General features: G+C 40.9%; 2 protein-coding genes across 4 annotated transcripts in view; one reads left to right on the forward strand and one right to left on the reverse strand.

Annotated features, from left to right (window-relative positions):
• The window catches only part of CNN3 (calponin 3), a 41011-nt gene extending 39654 nt beyond the window's left edge, over positions 1–1357 (forward strand). The window contains exon 7 of the mRNA XM_020999454.2: positions 212–1357. Coding sequence (XP_020855113.1) covers positions 212–553 — 342 coding nt within the window. The 3' untranslated portion in view covers positions 554–1357. The remainder of the gene's footprint in view (positions 1–211) is intronic.
• A 7566-nt stretch (positions 1358–8923) lies between these two features.
• SLC44A3 (solute carrier family 44 member 3) overlaps positions 8924–22638 on the reverse strand; it is a 103484-nt gene continuing 89769 nt past the window's right edge. For all 3 annotated transcript variants that reach the window (XM_020999430.2, XM_020999435.2, XM_020999437.2), the window contains 3 exons: positions 14214–14351; positions 11154–11390; positions 8924–9130 (listed from right to left, as the gene is read on the reverse strand). In XM_020999430.2, the coding sequence (XP_020855089.1) occupies positions 9026–9130; positions 11154–11390; positions 14214–14351 (480 nt within the window). In that variant the 3' untranslated portion in view covers positions 8924–9025. The remainder of the gene's footprint in view (positions 9131–11153; positions 11391–14213; positions 14352–22638) is intronic.

Below are 22638 nucleotides of genomic sequence, written 5' to 3' on the forward strand. Positions count from 1 at the left end.
ATGAGATAAGATTTGAAAATCAGTAATCTTGGTACACCTAGTAAACTGATCAGGGTTCCTGCTAACTTGTATTCCAGTCAGAATGCTTTAACTTGAGTACTTGGTATCCCAACAAGAACATTTTGCTTGTTAAGAATCCCAGACTTGTTCACAGATGTTGATTTCAGATACTATTCTGATTTTTTTCTCCTGTTGAATATTCTTATACTAGGCTGGCATGTTAGCACCGGGTACCAGAAGAGACATCTATGATCAGAAGCTAACATTACAACCGGTGGACAACTCGACAATTTCACTACAGATGGGTACCAACAAAGTTGCTTCCCAGAAAGGAATGAGTGTCTATGGGCTTGGGCGACAAGTATATGACCCCAAATATTGTGCTGCTCCGACAGAACCTGTGATACATAATGGAAGCCAAGGAACAGGAACAAACGGGTCCGAAATCAGTGATAATGATTATCAGGCAGAATACCCAGACGAATATCACGCGGAGTACCAAGATGACTATCCAAGAGGTTACGAATATAGTGACCAGGGCATTGAGTATTAGATTTGCACAGAAAAAGCTCAGTATTAGTCCGTCGTTTTATTCAGCGAAAACCAAGCTAGCCTTGTGTAATTTTTATCTTGTCTTCCTAAAACATTATTATGCTTATTATACTGAAAAGAAAGATTGCCTTACATACATTCCTTTTTCCTTTCTCTGCCTCTTCCCTAAATAGATGCCTTTTAGTGCTGTGACAGTTAGATTCTACAGCATAACCAATAATTCGCATAGGAAGTAAAAAGGAATACTGTGAAAGGGGAGTACTTTTGTACAGCCAGTTCTTTTATTAAAGATCTATGCATTTTTACAATCTTCTACTTTAAACTGGTATTTTATGGACCACATGAAGCTTTTCTCTCTCTCTCTCTCTCTCTCTCTCTTTTTTTTACAGTTTAGTATCTGGTTTCTACATGGAAGACTGAAACTTTCATGCTTATTGTTAAATGTGTTTTTTGCCAACTAAATCTGAGATGCAGCATTTTAGAGATTTAAATATCATTGTTTCTACAGTATTGTTTGCTAATTTTTAAATAAAGTCATGATCAATGTGCATTTGTGATTAAACGTGTATTCATTCTAATAGTTAAGCTGACCAGACACTTAAAGAGTAGTGTTACTAAAGGAGCTTGTACAAAATAAGCCTGCAGAAGTTTGAGGTTTGGACAGTGCATTTACCCTTCCTGTTTGTGCCAATGTATCAATGTAGAGTTGTTGCTTTGTTTTCTTCAGCTGTATTTATTGCTGCATTTCTCAGCATAAACTGATCTCATTGTATTTTTTATAAATAAATATTTTTTTTTAACACTATGAACCATAGGCTGGTCATTTTCTAGGAGCTTTCTAGAACAAATAAATAATAAGATCTGTCTCAGCCCAGAATAATTAACCATGTCCTTATCAAGGTTAATGACAAGTTGTAGTGTAATATAGGAAAATAATTATATTCTTACCCTCAGAGGTGTTATGTTCTATGAGAATACCTATTCAAGGTTAGAAAGCACTGACTGATTAAAAACCTTAAAGTTTTTAACACGTTTTCATTCATATGTAGCAGAAACCTAATTTTGGCCACTGAAGTGACAACAGTTTGTGACATTTGCAAAATCATTCAAATTTTTCACTATTCAACATATCCAACAATATCCATCGATAAGAAGTACATCAGCAGTTTCCTTAGTGTCCCTGATTAGAGAAGAGTACGTGAACCTGGAGGGTGAAATTGCTTTGGTTCATTTTTAAAATGTTTTAGTGATGCTATTTATTTTTTATGCCATGCTGATTTGTGAATATATCTACTCCATCCTACAAGTCTTCCTTTGAAACAATTTTTTTTTTGATAAATCTATTAATCTATTTTCTCTTTTCCACTTGGGGGGAGGGGGAAGAGAACAAAACCCTTGCAACAAATAAACACAGTCACAAAACAAATCTCTGTATTATCCGTGCCCAAACAATGTGTTAGTCCAACCTTGAGCCCATCACTTCTCTGACCATACACCCGAGTGCCCCTGGCCTCCAAGAGAAGGAAGGGAGATCGTTTTCTTTTCAGCGTTGGGGCCAGTGTTTTCTTAAGCTTAGTGAGGTATCCAGGGGTTTTCTGTTTCGCTTTGAATTGCTAAACCCATACTGAGGACACCAGAAACAAACCAGATAAGGATCAGTCAACAAACGTTTGTTAAGCACTTCCGTGAAGGGCTGTGTGCCAAGTCCTGGGGATACCAAAGCAAAAAAGGCAGTGTCTGCACTTTAAGGGAGCTTAGGAATGATGGGGGAGGAGGCAATTAGCTCTAGTTGAGGGAACTTCTGGAAAGGGAGGCACAAACAGCTGGGCATGCCAGGAGAGGCTTCGTGTTCACCAAGGTGGTGCTAGAGCTGACCTTTGAAGGAAGCTATCAACTCTGAAGATGTTAAAAGTAGGGAAACATGGGGGACGGCAGGGAAAGGCATAAATGAAATCAGGAGATGGAATGTCATGTGGAAAGTGGTATAGACAACATAGAACATTGTTGTAAAATAAGAAAATGCCAGTTTGTGAAGGGCTCAAGACGCAATGGTTAGCTCTTGGAATTTGAGTTACGGAGTGACGTGGTCAGACCTGAACCTTAAGGAGATGACTTAGTTTAGCAGCTTGTGTGGAGGGTGGATCTGGAGTAGGGATAGGCTTGAGGCAGGGAAGCAAATGAAGAGGCTCCTGCAATAGTCCAAGCAAGAGGCCAGAGCTTGAACTGTGGTTGTGGGTATAGAGGGAAGAGGACGTAAGGGCCATAGAAGTAGAGTCAATAGAATTGGCAAATAATTGGCTCTGTGGGGTCAGGGAGCCTGAGGAATTGATTTACAGTGAAGCTGCAACCTGAGTGACTAGAATAATAATGGCCTTGAAAAACGGGCAAGTTGAGTAATAGGGCTGGGCTTTGGGGACAGATGAGTTGTTTTTAGCGTGTTGGATTTGAGGTGTTGAAAGAACATATAGGTCAAGATGTCCAACAGGCTGTTTATGACATGGGAATGTAGGTCAAAAGAGAATCTAAGGCTAAATATTTAGATCTGGGAGCTATCTGTGGAAGGGATCGCGGGAGCTGATGAGGTCACTCAAAAATAGAGAAAAAGACCCAACCCTACCACAGGTAGGGGTCATAGTATAGGCTAACAAAAACTTGGTCTTTCCTGATCATAGGAAGAACGACAATTTTAAGTTTGGTAAGAAACTTATTCCGCAAAGTTTCACCTAGGGAAGGGTACGTCCAGAGGAACTGAGCAAATGCTTATGTTGTTACTTATTAATTTAAACATGCTGTTTAGGGGCAGCTAGGTGGCGCAGTGGATAGAGCACCGGCCTTGGATTCAGGCAGACCTGAGTTCAAATCTGGCCTCAGACACATAACACTTACTAGCTGTGTGACCCTGGGCAAGTCACTTAACCCCACTGCTTGGGGGAGGGGGGACAAAACCAAAACATGTTGTTTAGTTAAGGAAGACTCATGTTAAAGGTTGACTTGTATTCCAATTTTTAGCTTGTTCTGTTTCTATTGGAGCTGGTCCTCAGGTTGCTCATCTTAAAAAATACAAAGTTCACCTCCTTGTTGCAATGGGTGGAATTATCAGAGTTAAGTGATGCCTGTTCATCCAGGTGTCCGACAACCCCAGTGGCTAAAGGACTGTCCAAGGAAAGAAGGAAACAAGCATTCATTAAATGCCTATGTTCCAGGCACTGTGTGGAGATTAATAAGTGAGGAGTGATTTGAGGAAGGGGACCAATTAGGATATTGGACAGGAAGTCTTGATCTAAAATGGTAGCCATGAGTGAAAAAAAAAGGATTTAAGTGCAAGAGATGTTATGGAGGTAGAAACAAGGTTTGGCAACCAGCTGGATATGTAGGGTGAAGGAGAACAGTTACAAGCCAGAGAGACTAGAAAGTATATCGATCCTAGAGTCATCCGAGTAGGGAAAATTAAACCTACAGTTGCTGAGGTGGTCTTGAGAATGCAGAGAGAGATGAGAAGGCCCAAGACAGAGACCTAGGGAGTGTCCACAGTTAGGGGTGTGATATGAATGATAAACCAGCAGAGCAGGCTGATGAGCAATCAGAAAGACAACCAGGAATGAGGAATGTCACAAAATCCTATTGAAGAGAGGGTACTGATAACGTCAAATTCAGTGGATAGCAAGGAGAATGAAGACTGAGACAAGATCATCAGATTTGGCAATGACTGCTAGGTCATGGGTAACTTTGGACCAAGTAGTTTCCATAGAGTGATGAGGTTGGAAGCCAGATAGGGAAGGATTGAGGAGTGAATGAATGAGAGGAAAGGAAGTGGAAGCAACCCACTTTTTTTCGAGGGATTTGGCTAAGAAAGAACTAGCTCAATCGCTTGAGTGGAATGGGAGAGTTTTGTGAAGATCTGTTAAGGATTGGGGAGACAGGCTTTTTTGTAAGCAGCAGGGAAGGAACCAATAAATTGGGAGAGGTGGAAGCTGAGACAGTGGCGGGAGGGAAGAAAAGATTATTGATGATCTGTTGGAGAAATCAGGATGGAGTGGGATCAAAGTATGTAGAGGGGTTGTCCTTGGCAAGAAGGGCCACCTTATTATCAGCCTGGGATTTTGAAAAGAAGAGTGATAGAAGAGGGAACTCCTGAAGCAAGGTCCTCAGTTGAGGCAGACAGGGCTAAGGGAGGGAGAGGTGTGGGAGGCTTGAGGACAGAACGCAAGGTTTGGGAATTGCTCCTGTGGGGGGAGAGAGATAAAGAGGCAATGAGGGAGGAATAAAAGGCTTCTCGTTTCTGTTTTGCCAGCAGATGATAAACTGAAGTGGCTAAAACTAAGACAAAGATACTAGGAATTTTTTCCCTCTGCCACTGGTTGCTTTCTTCCTTAATATCATGCAAGAGTTGCTGGTCAGAGAAAAGTTAGCGAGTACATCTAGGTTTAAATGAGACGCTAGCACACATCCCATATCAGTTTAATCACTTAAGCAAGAATTCAATAAACGTTTTATTAATCTGCCATGTTTCTGACAGGGGAGCCTTATGTTGGGGACTGTGACTGGATTTACCTGTATTTGGGACCACACACACACCCCAGTGTACTTTCCCCCAAGTTTTCTGTGTGGGACTATAAGTTAAGAGAAGTGAAGAATCCCCCCCCCCCACACCCACTACCCACAAAAAAAAAAAGTAGTGCTAAGGACCTTTGAGTGACAGATAGAACCCTTGTCCCTAGGATCCTAGGACTGAAAGCTGGAAGAGCCCTTAGACTGTCACCAAAAGAGAGTGGATACCCAAGATAAATAGAATATAGTAAGAAAGCACTTAGCAGCCATTGATGGATTTGAAGTCACGTGGCCCAGACGGACTATGTCTTTATTTAGGTACTGAAAGAATTGGCAGCAGATGTGATTGCTGAGCCACTATCAGTGATATTTGAAGGATCATGGAAAATAGGGGTGTCACAAAATTAGAGAAGGGTGACAGTCCATTTTTTTTTTTGTTGTTTTGTGTGTTTTTTAAGGAAGAAAACAGTCTGCAAACCATAGGCCAGTGAACTTGACTTCAGTTGCTGGAAAATTCTAGAACAGATCATTCAGGAGATTGCTGAGGAACATCCATAAAGGAAACTGATGCTTACAAAGAGCTGAGCCCAAGTCCATCCAGTACAAGTCATGTCATATTGACTTCATTTTCTTTTTTGACAGGATTACTAAACTAATAGATAATGGGGAATGCTGTGGATATAGTTTACCTAGATTTGGGCAGCTAGGTAGCACAGTGGAGTCAGGAAGACTCATCATTTTCCTGAGTTCAAATCTGCCCTCAGGCACTTACTAGCTGTGTGACTCTGGGCAAGTCACTTAACCCCGATTGCCTCAGATTCCTCAACTGTAAAGTTGGAGAAGAAAATGGCAAACCACTCCAGTATCTTTACCAAGAAAACCCCAAATTGGGTGACGAAGAGTTGGATATGACAAAAAAAAAATCTGAAGATTTGAGTATGGGTTTTGACAAGATATTTCATACTATTTGGTGGAGAAGATGGAGAGATTTAGACCACAGGATAATGCAGTTTGATGAATTTAGAACTGAACGGTTGTTAGTGATTCAATGTCAGTGTAGAAGGAGGCCTCCAATGAAGCACCCAGAGGATTTGTGCTCTGTCTTGTTTACCACTTTCCTCAATAACTTCGATAAAAGCACTGCTGACCTGACGCGTGTTAGTAAGCTGGATCCCTCTTCTTGCTTTGTCCCTCTCTTGCCGAGAAGGCTCCCTTAGACTAGACCCAAAACAGTCACGAATTTCAGGTCAGAACAGAATTGGAGCATTGGGCAGCCTAGTCCCCCAGGTGGGGAAACACAACCCCGGAGTGAGGAACACTGGGCAATTTGCACAGCCAGGCGAAGGGCAGGGAGTGCTGAAGGTTGCCGGCCCCCAATACCCCAGTCTAGCTGCGTCCCTTAGCCGTTGTGCGTTATCTCTGTCCTCCCCTGTCCGCTAGCAATTTTCTTTCTTTGAGCCCAGCATCCCTCACTGTCTAGACAACGTTCCATCCTTATTCTTTCAGAGTGTTAAATGACCAACCAGTGATCAGTGATAGCTTCTAGCAATATTTTCATTTTTCAAACTTCTCCATCTTTGAGACCCTTAAGAATGCAGCTGAACAGGGCAGCTAGGTGGTGCAGTGGATAGAGTACCGGCCCTGAAGTCAGGAGGACCTGAGTTCAAATCCGGCCTCAGACCAAACACTTGACACTTACTAGCTGTGTGACCCTGGGCAAGTCACTTAACCCCAACTGCCTAAAAAAAAAAAAAGAATGCAGCTGAACTTCTCAGTCAGCTATAGTGGAGTTGTTGGAGGGCTTTTCCCCCTCACGTCCTCCAGCCATAGCAGCTGGGTAGTAACTTGATGTTTAATGAGTACCTCTAAGCTCCAAGAGTACTTTCTATGTCATCTCCCCATGAGGCAGGTAGTACAAATAGTATCCCTTTTTATCAGTGAGAAAACAGGTTGAGAGAAAATGACACTTCCATGGTCACATAGCTGCCAAATGGTGGTGCTGGTACTCAAACCCAGGTCTTGTGGGGGGAAAATTCAGTGTTCTCTATTCTGCTAGGCTGTGTTCCAGCACCCCTGTCAGGGAAGACAGTCAGAGATAGGCCCACAGCTTGGGCAAGATGTCAGGTTTGGAAAAAAGTATAGAGATTTGAGAGTTGAAAGTCCTGGCCTGTTGGCTAAAACCATGAGATGAGTCCGTTCCTAGGGAAAGCTGACCGGAAGAACAAAGCAGAGGTTCAAGTGGTGAAGAAGCCCTGGAGAAGTGTCCACAGTTAGGAGCTGGGAGAAAGAGGTGGCAGCCGGGCAGACAGACCAAAAAACCAAACCAAAAACCCAAGAAGATACACTCGCCAAAGCCAAGAGGGAAAGCCTTAAGGAGGAAGTAGTAAACAGTGTCCAAGGGGGAAGAGAAGTAGGAGGAAGTAGTAAACAGTGTCCAAGGGGGAAGAGAAGTAAAGGAACATGAAGGGGGGGGAGGGGAGAAGGTCACCATGATGCTGAGGGGAAAAACAAAACCCAACTCTTCAAAAGAGGCTGAGCAAGAAATAGGCAGAACAGCTCGGGCCTCAAAGATGAAGACAATAAAAGCTGAAGTGTCAGTCAGATGGCCCGACTTGTGAAAACATACTTTCTATTTCTAATTAACTCTCAATAGAAAGCAACATTACTGGGATGTAAATTTGAAGGCATGGCCTATTCTCACATTTGCTTCAGTATCCATAATATCTAGCAGGCAGCTTGGTGGTATAGTGGTTAGAACACTGGGCCTGGAGTCTTCCAGACCTGAATTCAAATTCAGCCTCAGACACTCATTAGTTGTGTGACCCTGGACAAGTCATTAATCCTAATTGCCTCAGTTTCCTCATCCATAAAATGAGCCGAGGAAGGAAATGGCAAGGATAAAACTCCAAATGGGGTCTCCAAGAGTTGGACACAAACGAAAATGACTGAACCTTCTGTGCAAACTGAATTTTGTATATAAATTCTATTGAATAACAACACCCTGCCTTTTCTAGTGTTTTATAATTTAATTGTTAGGAGGCTTTTGCATCTATTATCTTCCTTGATACAATGTTGTGCCATGGAAAGAGCAATGGATTTTGAGTCAGAGGCTCTGGATTCAAATTCTAGCTCTATCACTTGCCTGTGTGATTTTGGGCAAATCATTTAAACTTTTGGTCCTGAGTTTCCTGAATTGTAAAATGATGACTCTGGGGTTGGACTGAATGACCTCTCATGTTCTTTCCAGCTCTAAATCTCTGATCCTGTATGTAGTATTATATCCCTTTAAATCAGGAGTTTGTGTTTTTGTGTGTGTGTGTCACAAACCCCTTTGGCAGTCTCTGGTAAAGCCTATGGAATCCTCTTCACAGTAATGTTTATTGTACAAATCCATAAGGAAAGGAAATGCTCAATTTCACTTAGAAGTTAACGAAAATGAAGATGAATATTTTTTCCTCATCCAAGTTTCTGTACTCTCTGAAATCTCCACAGAGCTGGAGCCAAAGTTAAGAACCCTTGTTTTAAATATTTGTCTTGAAGATTAGCCATGGTCACTTGGGGATTTAAAAGGCTTTTTCTGTTAACCCATTTGTAGAGTATGATAAAATATTAACTTTAATCAACATGTTCCTAGCAGCATAATTCATTCTTAAAAATGGGAAAGACCATGTCAGTCGTGTCTAAAAATGTATTCTGCAAAAGAATAAGTGAAGACTTCATGTTTATTTATTTTTAACCCATTTGTAGAGTGTGACAAAATATCAACTTTAACCAACATGTTTCTAGCAACATAATTCATTTTAAAAAATAAGAAACACCAAGAGTCAGTCATATCTAAACATTTATTTTGCAAAAGACACAATGGGGACTGAAAGTAATAATGTTCTTCCAAGAGAGGCACAAACACTGGACAGTAAGGAGACGTCTATCTCACAATGGGCTGGAGTTCTGTTCCATCTTCATTCTTTAGTGACTTTCTGTTTCTTCTTATCTTTGAATCAATTAATTTGTTGCTTCTGTTCATGAAGCTCTATTTAAAAAAAAAGTAAAAAGATGGGGGAGAACTCCCAATGTTGTGTTCCTGCAGCACCAATGGATCACTTTGCTATATGCCATGTGAGAAATGAATTTTCCAAAAAGTTTATTTAATTCAGATTCGAATGAATTAAAAACAGGTCATCATCCACAAAATACTGAAAGCACGTGGCTCACAGCATGAGAATATCTAGTCATCTTTTTAATACCATCGGGAACAATGTTCTTTTCGTGACACACCAATACAAAGTATGAAAAATGCATTTCGTAGGGAATGCATGGTGTCCGTGGAAGATGGAGATGTCTTTTCAATACATCAACACGCAGCTGGTGCTTAATACCTACTCACTGACCTGATCTGGTGGTGTTGCTCTAGGCATCTCCTCTACCCGTTAATAAACATGTATTATTGCCTAGTGTGTACCAGCCACTGTGCTAAGTGCTAGAGATACAAAAAGAGGCAGAAGACAGCCCCTGCTTTCAAGGAGCTTACGCTCTAATGCAGACTCCAACCCTTTGCTTCCTTCCTTACAACACTGTCTTTGGGAGTTGTTACGGCCAAAACATTCATTCCTCAGCAGTCAACCTGGTAATAATACATCTCTCTGAACCTAGCCAGGCTGGTCCTCAGATGACAGACCATCTCTGGGCCTATTCTTGAAGCCCTTCCAGTTTGCACTTTCTGGTACCACGGAAAAAGTGCTGGCTTTGAAGTTAGAGGACCTGGGTTCACCTCCCACCTCTGATGCCTCCTTATCTGTGTGACCTTGGGCAAGTCACCTTGGGCCTCAGTATCCCCCACTGTAAAGTAAGCGTACTTTGAGGCCTTTGAGGTCTCTCCCAGCTCTAAAGCTAGGTTCTGACGATTCTATAGTATAGTTATCCAGAACTTTCCTCCATGCCACCATGAGGTACTAGAACAGAGGTTAGCACAGCATAACAGAAGTAACTGTAAAGGCATAATTCCATTCTGGACCTAACAGGTTATAAAAATGCCTTATGTGCTCTGCTTAAAACAAAGAGTTTAAGAATATTTTCCTCTGACAAAATCTGCTTTCATCACACTTATCATGTTACTTGCTGATATTTTGGTACAGAGACTGAAAAGAATTAGGCAGTGCATACATAAAGATATATAAATATATTTAATTCATTTCTCAAATCATCATCTTGTAGTTAAAAAAATCTGTTCATACCAGATAAGGTGGCAAAGAAGCTCAAATTGTTGGGAAACAGTTGTCTGTTGGCTCCTGATAGACAAGCATGTTCCAGACTGCAAACGGCTGCGTTCATGTCAGCAATCATTGTCATTATTTTCAGTAATAGCACTTAATAATTATTGACCTCAAAGGATGCAGACATGACTTTTAATTTTGTATCTATCTCAAACCTGAAGCACAGGTAGGGCTAGAGGAGAAAAGTAGAAGTACCTGCCTGCTCATGAAAAATGAGAGCATACTTTTTCCTTGGAAAGGGAGGAAAGGGAAGTGATAATTTGAAATAGAAGTGTTACACCTCCGTGAAAGTGTCATTTTCTAGAAGTGCTGATGTCTCATACGTGTATATTGGTATCACTGGATCAGAGATTCAGAACTCCAAGGGACCTTGGAGGCCATCTGGTTCAATCTTCTCATTTCACAGATGAAGAAACCGAAGCCCAGAGTGTGTTGTGCCCACAAATGAGGTTATTGATCCCACAATCCAATGCACCACTCACACCTCCGCTCAATGTTTCATGACAATTCTACTCGGCGGAGTTGGAGGTAGCAGAGTCCATTTTCTAAGAGGAGCTTTCATGGGGGGGGGAAGGTGTGCCCTGATTTTTCATGATTCATAAGTGACTTGCCCAAGGTCACACAGGTAACAAGTATCAGGGCTGGGATCTGAACCCATATTCTTGGACCTCCAATCCAGAACTCTGTTATCCCATGCTATCTGTCAAACCCACTAAGCCACATGGTCTTCTGACATGGCATGCACACCTAGCTATAAATCCACATGCAAATCAATTTGCTTACCATTAACTCTTGATCCATAAAGTAGGGTTTCTCTGGCGATCCATCATTTGTTTCCGTGTCAATGACAAAACACAGAAGCAAGGTGTCTAGCACAGCTTCAAACACTGATAGGAAATTGTGGGCTACTAGATAGGCGAAAAAAGCCACTAACAGCAAAGGAATTGCCCATACTTGCAGCTCACGATGGTAATTAAAGGCCATTAGCCCTCCAAAGACAGTGAAGTATACCACAAATATCTATTCAAAAAGCAAAATAAAACAATGGGAATCAATAAAATTCATCTTTACTGACAAAGTAATCTGTTTTTTGTCTCTCTGTGTGTCTTTCTCCATCTCTGTATCTCTCTGTGTCTTCTCTGTCTCTCTCTTCTCTTTCTCTGTATCTCCCTTCTCTGTTTCTCTTTGTCTCTCTCTTTCTCAGTGTCTCACACACACACACACACACACACACACACACACACACACACACACACTGATATGAATGGGGAGAGGTTTCACTAATGGTTTTCACTTAAGTAGTAGTTTTACCCTTTATCCTTAGACTACCATCTAATTAAAAAGGGCTGCCATTAGCCTTTACTCTCTACAATCGTTTCCAGGAACAAGATTACACCTAAAACTACAGATATACAAACTGTGGATACAGTGGGCCCTCTACTTTCTCTAAGGAGGACCGGATCTGATTTCCTGAGAAAGGGTTTAAATCTTACCATTGAAATCAACTGTCAGACCCTAAGCCAGTCATGGAACTTCTCTGATCCTCAGTTTCTTCATCTGTAAAAAGGGAGCTAGTGTTTCCACTATCCAGCGAACGAAGTTGTTGTGAAATGAAAATATTTTATAAACCTCAAAGTGCTATGTAAATAAAGGCTGTTTTGAGTCACAGTGTCCATAGACAGAACATTTTTTAGACTCTTTTATTAAACATAATTGTTAGGAAAGATAGGTGCCACACTGATTTGGAATGCCAGAGCTCAGTATGTCTCCCTTCTTCTCCCTTCCTTCTCTACCTATGCTGCAGTCCCTCAGAGCCCAAACTTCCCCTACTGTCATCTCTGGCTTTGGAAAGTTGGACCTTCACTGGGGAAGTGACTCCTCTTCCATAAGGCTGGGAGGGAGGAGAATGCTAGAGACAGGAAGAAAGCTAAAGCTTTTCCTAATTCAGCCCTCCTGCCCACTTACGTCCCATGCATGTCTCAAATATGGCTTTCTTTTCCTACCCACTAAAGCTGAACCTATACACACACATGGCCTGTGCCACCTCCAGGAGCAGTGCTAATAAGGGACAGCTTGAGCTCTGATGGAAAAAGCTGGCAGCCAATTTCCTTGTTTTTTTTCTTTTCCTTTTTTTTTCAAACAAAATGAGAAAAACTAAAAAACCAACATAAATTTTGTTCTTGCTGCTTAAAAAAAAAAAAAGATAAGTGCCAGCAGAACTGCTGCTGCCTGAAAATACAAGTGAAGCCCAGAGAAGAAAGAGAACACACGTCAACTTCACCTGCACTTGTGCTATATGCTTGGGCGAACAATGGCCCATAAAGGAAAAAGCCCACTGATGAACCCTGGAGAAATGTTGTGTTTAGAATAAGGGACGTAAAGTCCCCCTGGATGGTACCCTGTGAAAACGACATCTGGAGCAATGGGACTGATTCCAGAAAATACATTCTGAGACACAGCAACAAGGTGCAGCATAATCAGAAGATGAATGACCCAGATGGTCACTGAGAAAGGCAGCCTGGTCTTAGAGGACACAGGGCTATCCTTGGAGTCACCAAATCCTGCTTCTGATACTACCTGTGTCATTCTGGTGAATCACTTAACTGTCCTCATCCTTTAAGCAAGGGGACTGGACTATGTGGCCTTTTAAGGGGCCTTCCACCTTCTACAACTAAGATCCTACAAATCTCTGTTGAAGGGTTTGGAAAAAATACTATTGGAGAGACTGGAGGTGTTTAACCTGGAAAAGAGAAGGCTTAGCGGGAAGTGGTGGTGACAAGCTCTCATCAGGAGGAACAGTTAGATATATTCTGTGTAGGGCAGAGATAAATCCAATGGGTGGAAGTCTAAAGGGAGGCAGATGAGCATAATAATAATAGCTTGATAAAAGCACTTAAAGGTTATAAAGTGCTTTACATACGTAATCTCATTTCAGCCTTAATAATGCAATGAGGTAATAACAATAACAGTTAAAGTTAAAATTATTATATAATTATATATAATTATTATATGCTTATATAATAATTATATAGTATTTTAAAGTTTGCAAAGTGCTATACTGTGTTTCATTTGACAGGTTAACTACTACAGGTATTATTATCCCCCTTTAACAGAGGAGAAAACTGAGGTTCAGAGATTTTGCCCCTGGTTACACAGCTAGTGCCAGAAATGGGATCTGAAGCCAGGTCTTTTTGACTCTTTTCCCTAATGCACTGCATCATTCAGATAAAACTTGCTAACAACCAGAGCTGCCCCACAATGTAACGGACTGCTTCTCTAAACACATGGAGCTCCCTGTCATTAGAAGAGTTCAAGCATGGGCTTCATTTGTTAAAGACGTTCATAGGCTCATAGGATCCCATAGATTTAAAGCCAGCAGTGATCTCAGAAGCTACTGAGTCTAACCTCCTCATTTTTACAGATGAAGAAACCAAGGCAAAGTTAAGTGACTTGCCCAGAGTCACATAGCTAGTGTTACCTGTTATCAGGTGAGAAGTTGGACTAGATGATCACTAAGTTTCTATGAAACTCTGGCCAACAATATATAGGTGAACTTTACCCTAATTAATGCATTTAATAGTTCTTGCTAGTTTAAGGACATAAACATCCATCAATGACCTGCATTTGTAGACATAACTGATATATGCTACATCATTTAGTGTGATTACTTATTTCCATGAAATCTAAGTTAGTCTTTAGAACCTGAATTAATACTTTCAGATTAGAATTATCCCTATTCCATTCTGCAGATGAAAAGAAAAAAAAAACACTCGTCAAAAACCAGCACAGCATGATTAATTTAGGATTGCAGGTTTCCTTAGTATTTTAATGAAGATTTCTCACCTTTCCTAGAAAAATCATGAAGTCTCCAAAGCAGGTAACAGAGGCAATATGGCCTGGATTTTTGGATAAAATATCGCGCGAATCCTTTGCAGAAGTGCAAAAATCTGTCCCATTGATCAAAGTGGCAATATAGGCATTCTGAAAGAAGGGACGATTAGAAGAGTTAGAATGTAAATTTTTTGATGTAAGTAGTATTTTATTTTTTCCAATTACATCTAAAGATAGTTTTCAAAATTCTTTTTTTTTCATAAGATTTTGAGTTCCAAAATTTTTTCCCTCCATCCCTTCCATCTGCCTTCCCAAGAAGGCAAGCAATCTGATATAGGTTATAAGAATGCAAGTCTTTAGAACCAGAGTTCATTGTCTGAAAAAACATATAAAGAGAAACTCTATTCACCTCTCTTCTTATCACAGTCATGTTTCAGGGAAAACACTGGGAAGATTTCTTAAATAATTTTGCCAAAATCCCTTTTCCTGTATGAAGCAGAAATGCTTCCAGACCACCTGCTTCTGACAGTTCTCTGAAAATCTTAAAAATGTTACATATGGAAAGGAGAAACACTCATGCCCTGTTGGTAAAGCTGTGAACTGGTCCAGCCATTCCGGAGAGCAATTTGGAGCTAGGATCCCAAAGCCACAAAACTGTTGTCTACTATTTGGCTCAGTGATACCATTAAAAGGTATATACCCCAAAGATATTTAAAAAAAAAAAAGAGGAAAATGACCCATGTGTACAAAACTTTTTGTAGCAGCAAAGAACTGGAAATTAAAGAGGTGCCCATCTATTGGGGAATGGCTAAGCAAATTATGGTACATGAATGTAATCAAATGTTACTATGACATAAGAACTTATAAAAATGGACTATTTCAGAGAACACTGAGAAGACCTGTATGAACTGATGCTTAGTGTAGCGAACAGAGAAGTAGGAGAAAAACTCATAGGATGACGTTATAAAGGAAAAAACTGAAAGACGTGCTCCGTAGCTCCTGCCAGAGATGCCATGGCCTCAAAATACAGAATGAGACATGGTCAATGTGTAGATTGGTTTTGTTTGATTATGCTTTACTTAGCATGAGAGTTTTCATTATCTTTTTTTAATTGTTGAATTGTAGGGGAAGTGTGGGGTAGAGAAAAATAAAATGCTTATTAATCATAAAAAAAGGAAAATTAAATTGGGCAAAAATTGGCAAAGGTGAATGCTGGGTGAATTGAGCTACAGACTTTCTTAACAATGAAACCCCCAAATCTGCAGGGGGTTTGCTTGAATTTTCATGAGTATGCTGCTGAAGTGGCGTGGATCAGTAATCACATATGTCAGGGTTTGGCCTCTTTAGCTCTAAAATCTGGTGTTTCTGTGATCAGATAAAGGTATATTAGATACGTTTCAGTTCAGTAAACATTTATGAATCACCTACCATATGCCAGACACTGTCCTGGGCACTGGGGATAGAGACAAAAAAATGAAATAGTACCCACTTTCAGCAAGTTTTTCTACTGCTGAGAGAAGGGTAATATATTGTATCTACAAGTAAATACAAAGCATAGAAAAATTAATATAATTTTTAAGACATAAAAAGCCCCGATAATCAGGGGAATCAGAATAGCCCTAGTGTAGGCGATGGCACCTGAGCTACGCTTCAAGGGAACCTGAGGATGGAGAGATGAAAATGAAGAAAAAGTGCATTGCAGGCATGAAAACAGAGATGGAAAGTGGTATGTTGTGTATAGAGAACATGAAAGGGAGTAATATGAAATAAAAATGAAGTAGTACAGGTGGGAGTTAGCTGGTAAGGGCTTTGAATCTGAAGCTAAGGATTGCTTATTTACTCTGTGTAATACATAGGCCAAACTGACCAAGCCCACTACACCCACTGCAGTCTCAACACAGAAGTCCAAAGACTGTAGGAAGCTACCCACCATCAGGTCCCTCACTGTCCCCTCCCGAGGGAGAAGACATGGATTGATAAGATGGCCTGCCTTCGATACTCATGATGATACTGCCATCTGATCCTCACTAAACAAAACACATTTGCCATTTGGAAATTCAGAAGTAAGTACTTGGTTTACTAGGAGACGGAGAGAATCTACCACCTGTCTCTATGGACTGTGTAACATGACTACTCCACGCTCATAGGAATCCCAGGAAAGGGTGGGTCTTGATGTTCAAATTACATTCCATTTGAGGCTCAACCATTCCTCTTCAGAGTGGCAAGGCATTGCTATTAGATTCAGACCTCTTTATTTGCTTCCTAAGTCCTAACTTTCTACATAATGCCGAATTGTTGCTACTAAATAATATTTTTGCTGAGACTTCTTTTTTTTTTCCCCCTGCAAGACTGTTACCTTGTTGAAAACTTTCCACCTCCCTGCCAGGAGAAACAAAAATAAATTTAGTTCCTTGGCCAAAATGTTTGACTGTTAACATGGTCCTTTATCAAGCTCTCACAATCTCTCAAATTTCTTTGCACTTATAATCTTTCATTTTTAAAAAAAAATTTTACAAAAGGATAAGCCACACCCACAGAAAGACAGTATTAAAGACCCTGACAGGGAAATTATATACGTTTTCTTGAAGTTACTGCAGCATAGCATTTTAGTTCAAAAGATTCCATACCCAGAGTCCAATAGGGAGACCTAGAATTAATGTCTGAGTATGTAAGTGGGGGCTGAGATGAAATGGGAGGTAGGCAGAAACACTCAAGGCACAGGAAATGAAATGAAGCTTTCTATAGTTATAACATTAGCTAATTGGCCACTCAGAAATAGAAATTGCTTCTTTGTCAGAGACAGCTAGAAGATGGATTATACTGTATTTATAATATATTTAAAACTCTGCTCTAAGCACTGGTATGTGGGGTTGGACCAGTGAATTTCAGGGATGGTTGTGTTAAAGGAATCTGTAAACTCTGATGTTTATCTAAGGATTAGGGAATTTGCTGGTGTGGTTGGGAAAATTTCTCAAGAGATCCTGGAGGCTAATCTTTTTAGTACAATAGGAAAAAGGGCCCAAGGTAGCTAGTATATCCTATTACAGGGCAAACCTATTATTCAGGTTCCATAAAAGAGGCTCAGGGGACCCCAGAGTTAGGATAAAAAAAATTGTCCCAACTTTAGAGGAAATCTAAGTCTGACCCTCTCATTTTACAGATGAAGGAACTGAAGCTCTGGGAGGTTATAAGTGACCTGTCTAGAGTCACACGGGTAATAAGTGGCAGAAATGGGGGGGTGGGGTTAACTTGGAACTTTAGACTCCCAATCCACTGGTCCTTTCCACTCTTTCTCTCTCTCACTTTTTAAGATGAGGTCACTGTAGCTCACCCAGGCGGAATGTGCAGAGCACTCCTCCATCCAGCCTCATTGTGATCAGCATACAAGTTTTGACTTGCTCCATTTTCCAATCTGAGCCAGTTCCTTCGGGAACCTGGCTCCCCACTCCTAATACAGAGTTGCTAAGGGCTCTCCACATCAATGGGGAATTTTGTATGAATACTTGCTCAGCTTTAGCCCACTCTAGCTCATTTCTCCGTGAGAGATCTCTCAGCCTTAGCCTTCCTGGTGGCTGGAATTATGGGCATGCACCACTACACCCCAACCATACTGAAAGTTCATTAGATTCCCAAGCACATTTGAATCCTGGCTGTCTTAAAAGACAATCTACAAAAGTCTTAGGGAGACATGGTGGAAGTATCCCCATCCTGAGATAAACAGAGAACACTGCCTTAACCAAGTATTCCGATTCAGGGAATCACAGGATCCCAGAAGAGCTCTCAATGGCCATTCAGTCTTACTTGTCATTGGGCAAGTATCTTCTCCACAACATACCCACCTAGTGGTCATCTAACCTTTGATTAAAGACTTCCCATGAGGGAAATCCACTACATCTCAAGGCAAACCACTCCCAGTTTGGACAGTTCTAATCACAGGAAGTGGACAGAGTGCTGGGCCTGGAGTCAAAAGAATCAACTTCCTGAGTTCAAATCTGGCTTCAGACACTTAATAGCTGTGACTCTGGGCAAGTCACTTAATCCTGTTTGCCTCAGTTTCCTCACGTGTAAAATGAACCAGAGAAGGAAATGGCAAACCACTCCAGGATCTTTGCCAAGATAACTCCAAATGGGACCACGAAGAGTTGGACATGACTGAAAAATGACAACCAAAAAATTGTTAAGAAGCATATACCTAAAGATGGTCCTCAGATGTGCAAGTTCTTTGTGTAGCTAAGAGGGTTTTTTTGGTTTGCTTTTTGTCTGGGTTTTTTGGTCTAGAATAGTGATTTTATTACTGTGGTAACTTCTGGTGAGGATATTCTCTCTACGGTGCAAATTAGCAACCATTTCTTCAACTTATAGACTTAGAAAGTAACCTGTGACACCAAGAGGTAAAGTAATTTGTCCAGGGTCATAAAGCCAGAGTTAGAGATGAGACTTGAACTCAGGTCTGCTATCTATCTACACCGTTCCACAGTGCCTCACTATAAAGAAGGATATATGGCCTATTTGATGCTGATACAGACTCAAAGGAAGGACACTCCTGAATCACTGGACCATTCCCAACAAAATATTTTGCTCATTACATTTACTCTGATCTCCAGAAAGACTAAGGGTGATATAAAAGTCTCTTGTGGTGACCAAATTTTTTAAAAAATGTAATAATTATTTAAAACTAGATCTCTTTCTTGTAATACTTGCAGTTTTTAATTCTTTGTAGTGAATACTTGGCCTAAAGTACACCCCATGGGACACCAAGCTGTTTCAGCCCTCCAAGGAGGGGGGTGTATGCAATCCACCCCCCTCCCCATTTAAAATCTCTTGCACTGAAGCCTTAAAGAATTAATGAGAACAGAAAGGGTACAACTCATTCCTCATTGAGGGGGGAAGGGAGAGAGGAGGAGGAGGGAGAGGGAGAGAGGGAGAAGGGGGGGCAGAGAGAGAGAGAGAGAGAGACAGAGATGTAGATTTGACATGGAGAAAATGTTTTTTTTTACATTAAATCCAAACTGAAGCCAGCACTGTCATATCATTGATCTCATTGTAACAGAGAGCCAGAATTTTCTCTTCCAGGAAATGGAAACGATTTCTTCTTGGAAAGAGAAACTGCAAACCTATAACTGTTATAATTCCATAATTCAAATGGCTGTAGACACTCATCATTGTGGAGACTTGTAGCTGTGTGGGTCAAGGAGGCTGAGACTCACTCAGATTCTGTTCGGCACTCCATGAACTTTTTTTTTTTTTTAATTTAAATTTTTTTATTTTTTCCACATGCTTTTGAGTTGAAAATTTTTCTCCCTTTTCCTCCCCCCCACCCTCCCCAAGATGGCGCACAATCTGATATAGGCTTTACATCTACATACCCATTAAACATATTTTCACATTAGTGAAGTTGTAAGTAAAAATTAAAACCAATACGAGGAACCATCAGAAAGATGAAACAAAACTCAACAGAAGGTAAAAATAAGTGATAGCGATTCGACTTCCATAGTTCTTTCTTTGGATGTGAATAGCATTATCCATCCCGAGGCCTCTGGAAATGTCTTAGATCCTCATAATGCTGAGAAAGGTTCAGTTTCACAATCTTAGTCACTGCATAACATGGCTGTTATTGTGTACAAAGTCCTCTTGGTTCTGCTCACTCCATGAACTTTCACTGGCTGTTCCCTATGCCTGGAATTCTCTCTCTTCTCACCTCCATCTCCCAGATTTCCTGCCTGCCTTCCAGACTCAGTTCAAATCCTATCTCATACAAGACGTCCTTCCCCTTCTCCATTGATGCCGTTGCGTTCCTTCTGAGAGTTCATCCCGATTTTCTTGTATTCATCTTGTTTGTACCTAGTTATTTGTGTGCTGTCTCCCTCATTAGACTGTGAACTCCTTGGTTGTTTTGCTTTTCTTTGTAGCTATCAGCACTTAGCACAATGCCTGGCACATGACAGGCATTGAATAAATGCTTGTTGGGGACAGCTAGGTGCTGAAGTAAGTAGAGAACCAGTCCTAGAGTCAGGAGGACCTGAGTTCAAATCTGACCTCAGACGCTTGACACTAGCTATGTGACCCTGGGCAAGTCACTTAACCCCTACTGCCTTGCCCAAAAATACAGAAATAAATAAATAACAACAAAACAAAAAAACCCCCACAAAAATAAATGCTTGTTGACATGTTATATTTGGATTCTTGTCACTGTCTCTCTGTAAATACTCTACAGAAGATCTATCCAAAAAAGAAATGGAGGCCTTCCCCTAGTGTAGAGGACAGAGGTTTGGTCTTGGAACCAAGAGGACATCTGTTCCAAAGCACGTACTAGTTATGTGGCTATGGTCAAGTTAATTACCTTTTCAGACCCCCGGGGCATTTCTCAAACACTAATACGTAAGATGCTGACAAGTTGTGGATCAGCAACGAATAAAAGAGTTGCCTTTTCAGGAATTTCCCACACTGATGTTGTTCGGTTGTTTCTAACTCTTCATGACTCCATCTGGAGTTTTCTTGCAGAGATACTGGAGTGGTTTGCCATTTCCTTTTCCAGCTCATTTTACACACGAGGAAACTGAGGTAAACAGGGTTAAGTGACTTGCCCAGGGGCACACAGCTAGCGTCTGAGAGCAGATTTGAACTCAGGTCCTCCTGACTCCACAGTAGGCTCTCTAACCACTGCACCATCTAGGTGCCTTCACACATTGTTAATAGGTTCATAATTCACATAGGTTCTCTTTTCATTTAAGTTAGCAGAATTAATCTCTTCTCTGTAGAAGGGCAAAGACATTTACCAAGGAGCTGGCAGGAAAAAAAAAATCAACTTTCATTTTGGAATGGATTCCTGGTACTCATTGGCTCAAGGCAATAACTACTTTCTTTTCATGCTGTGTGAGGGGTGAGAGGCAGCAAGGCACAGTATGCCTGAGAGACAAGAAAACTCCCAGGATTCGAGTCCTGCCTTTAACAGGAATGTGTGACCCTACCCAAGTCACTTAACCTTCTAGTGCCCTAGGCCACCCTGTAGGACTCTAAAAGGCATTAACAGAAGCTGACTTGTATTAGTAGGGAATGGTTCCCTCTAGGGAGTTCTGTATGCCAATGGAATCACAGCTTTGGACTGAAAATCCCCAAACCCCCAAATGCTTGGGTTATGACAGAAAGCTTCTGACAAGAATTAATCCATTTAGTCTGACAGGAAAATGGCCGTCTATTTCATAGTGTACCAGAAACATAAGAATAAATAATTGGCTACAGCCAAAGAATATGAGTTATGAAAAACTACTTGATTCCCAGAATTGTGCTGGTATTCATGTGCTCTTCCAGAATGAAATGAAATACCAGGGAAATCACACAGCCCTAACAACAAAATGGACTATCAGATTCCTTGTTTAATCTACTGTAACACGTACATGTGCAATCACACAGAAGCAAGGACTGTGTTGCCTTTCTATTTGTATTTCCAGCCCTTAACACAAGGTTTTCCACATAGTAAACACACAATAAATGCTTCATTCATTCATTCATTCAATTCCGAGCCCTCTTTTTATCACAAGCTCCCCGTCAGGGCCAATTCCATTAGAAATCCTTGGGCCTATGTGATTCTAGCATTCACTAAACTATTTCCATTCTGGTCACTTCAGGAATTCACTCATCATATTGCTGCATGACGTCAAGGGAAGCAGTGAATAGGGAAATGTGCTGGTCTTCAGGCTAAAATAAGCTACATGGCTCCATCAAATTCTGGAGATTTTCATGCCTCAGACAGTGTCTTGAAAATGGAAACAAATTAAGGCCTCCATTTTGTTATTAAATAAGCTTGAGAGCCCCCAACATCTATTTCTTGGATTTTTTGATAAATCCACTGGAAAAGGGAAGGACAGCCCCCATAGGTACAAAAAATATTCACGGTAGACATTCTTGTCATAGCAAAGAACCGGAAGGAAAGTTGGCCCTCAGTGACAGGGGAATGGCTGAACAAATTGTGGTAGCAAAGTCGAAATGGATAATGCAAAAGTACCGTGAAGAGGATACAACGGGCTACCTCATGAGACAGGAGTGTGCCATCTTTGGTTGTGTTTCAATGGGAGCTGGCTGACAACTTATTAGGGAATTTGGTAGAAGGAACTGCTGCATCGGCTTTGGTGCTGGACTAATTGTAAGGTTCCTGGCAACTCATAAATTGTACGCTTCGCTGAAAGTTGTAATAAGCATTTGGCTAATAGAAATGCATGTGTTACACCTTCCATGTCATAAACAGTGCCCTGCACAAAGCCGATGCTTAATACGTGATTGTTAAATTAAATTGAATAATAAGAATCTGGGTCAGAAAACACCTTTAAATATGCACAATGAATTTGATAATGCTCATGAAACTGAATACAGCATAATCTAAATGATATGCTGGCTTCAGAGAGGAGAGGAGATGTACTTTCTCTTTTCACTGGATAAGTGT

Source organism: Phascolarctos cinereus, unplaced genomic scaffold (genome assembly GCF_003287225.1).
Source record: "Phascolarctos cinereus isolate Bilbo 61053 unplaced genomic scaffold, phaCin_HiC Scaffold_5;HRSCAF=322, whole genome shotgun sequence".
In the NCBI taxonomy this organism is placed as follows: domain Eukaryota; kingdom Metazoa; phylum Chordata; class Mammalia; order Diprotodontia; family Phascolarctidae; genus Phascolarctos; species Phascolarctos cinereus.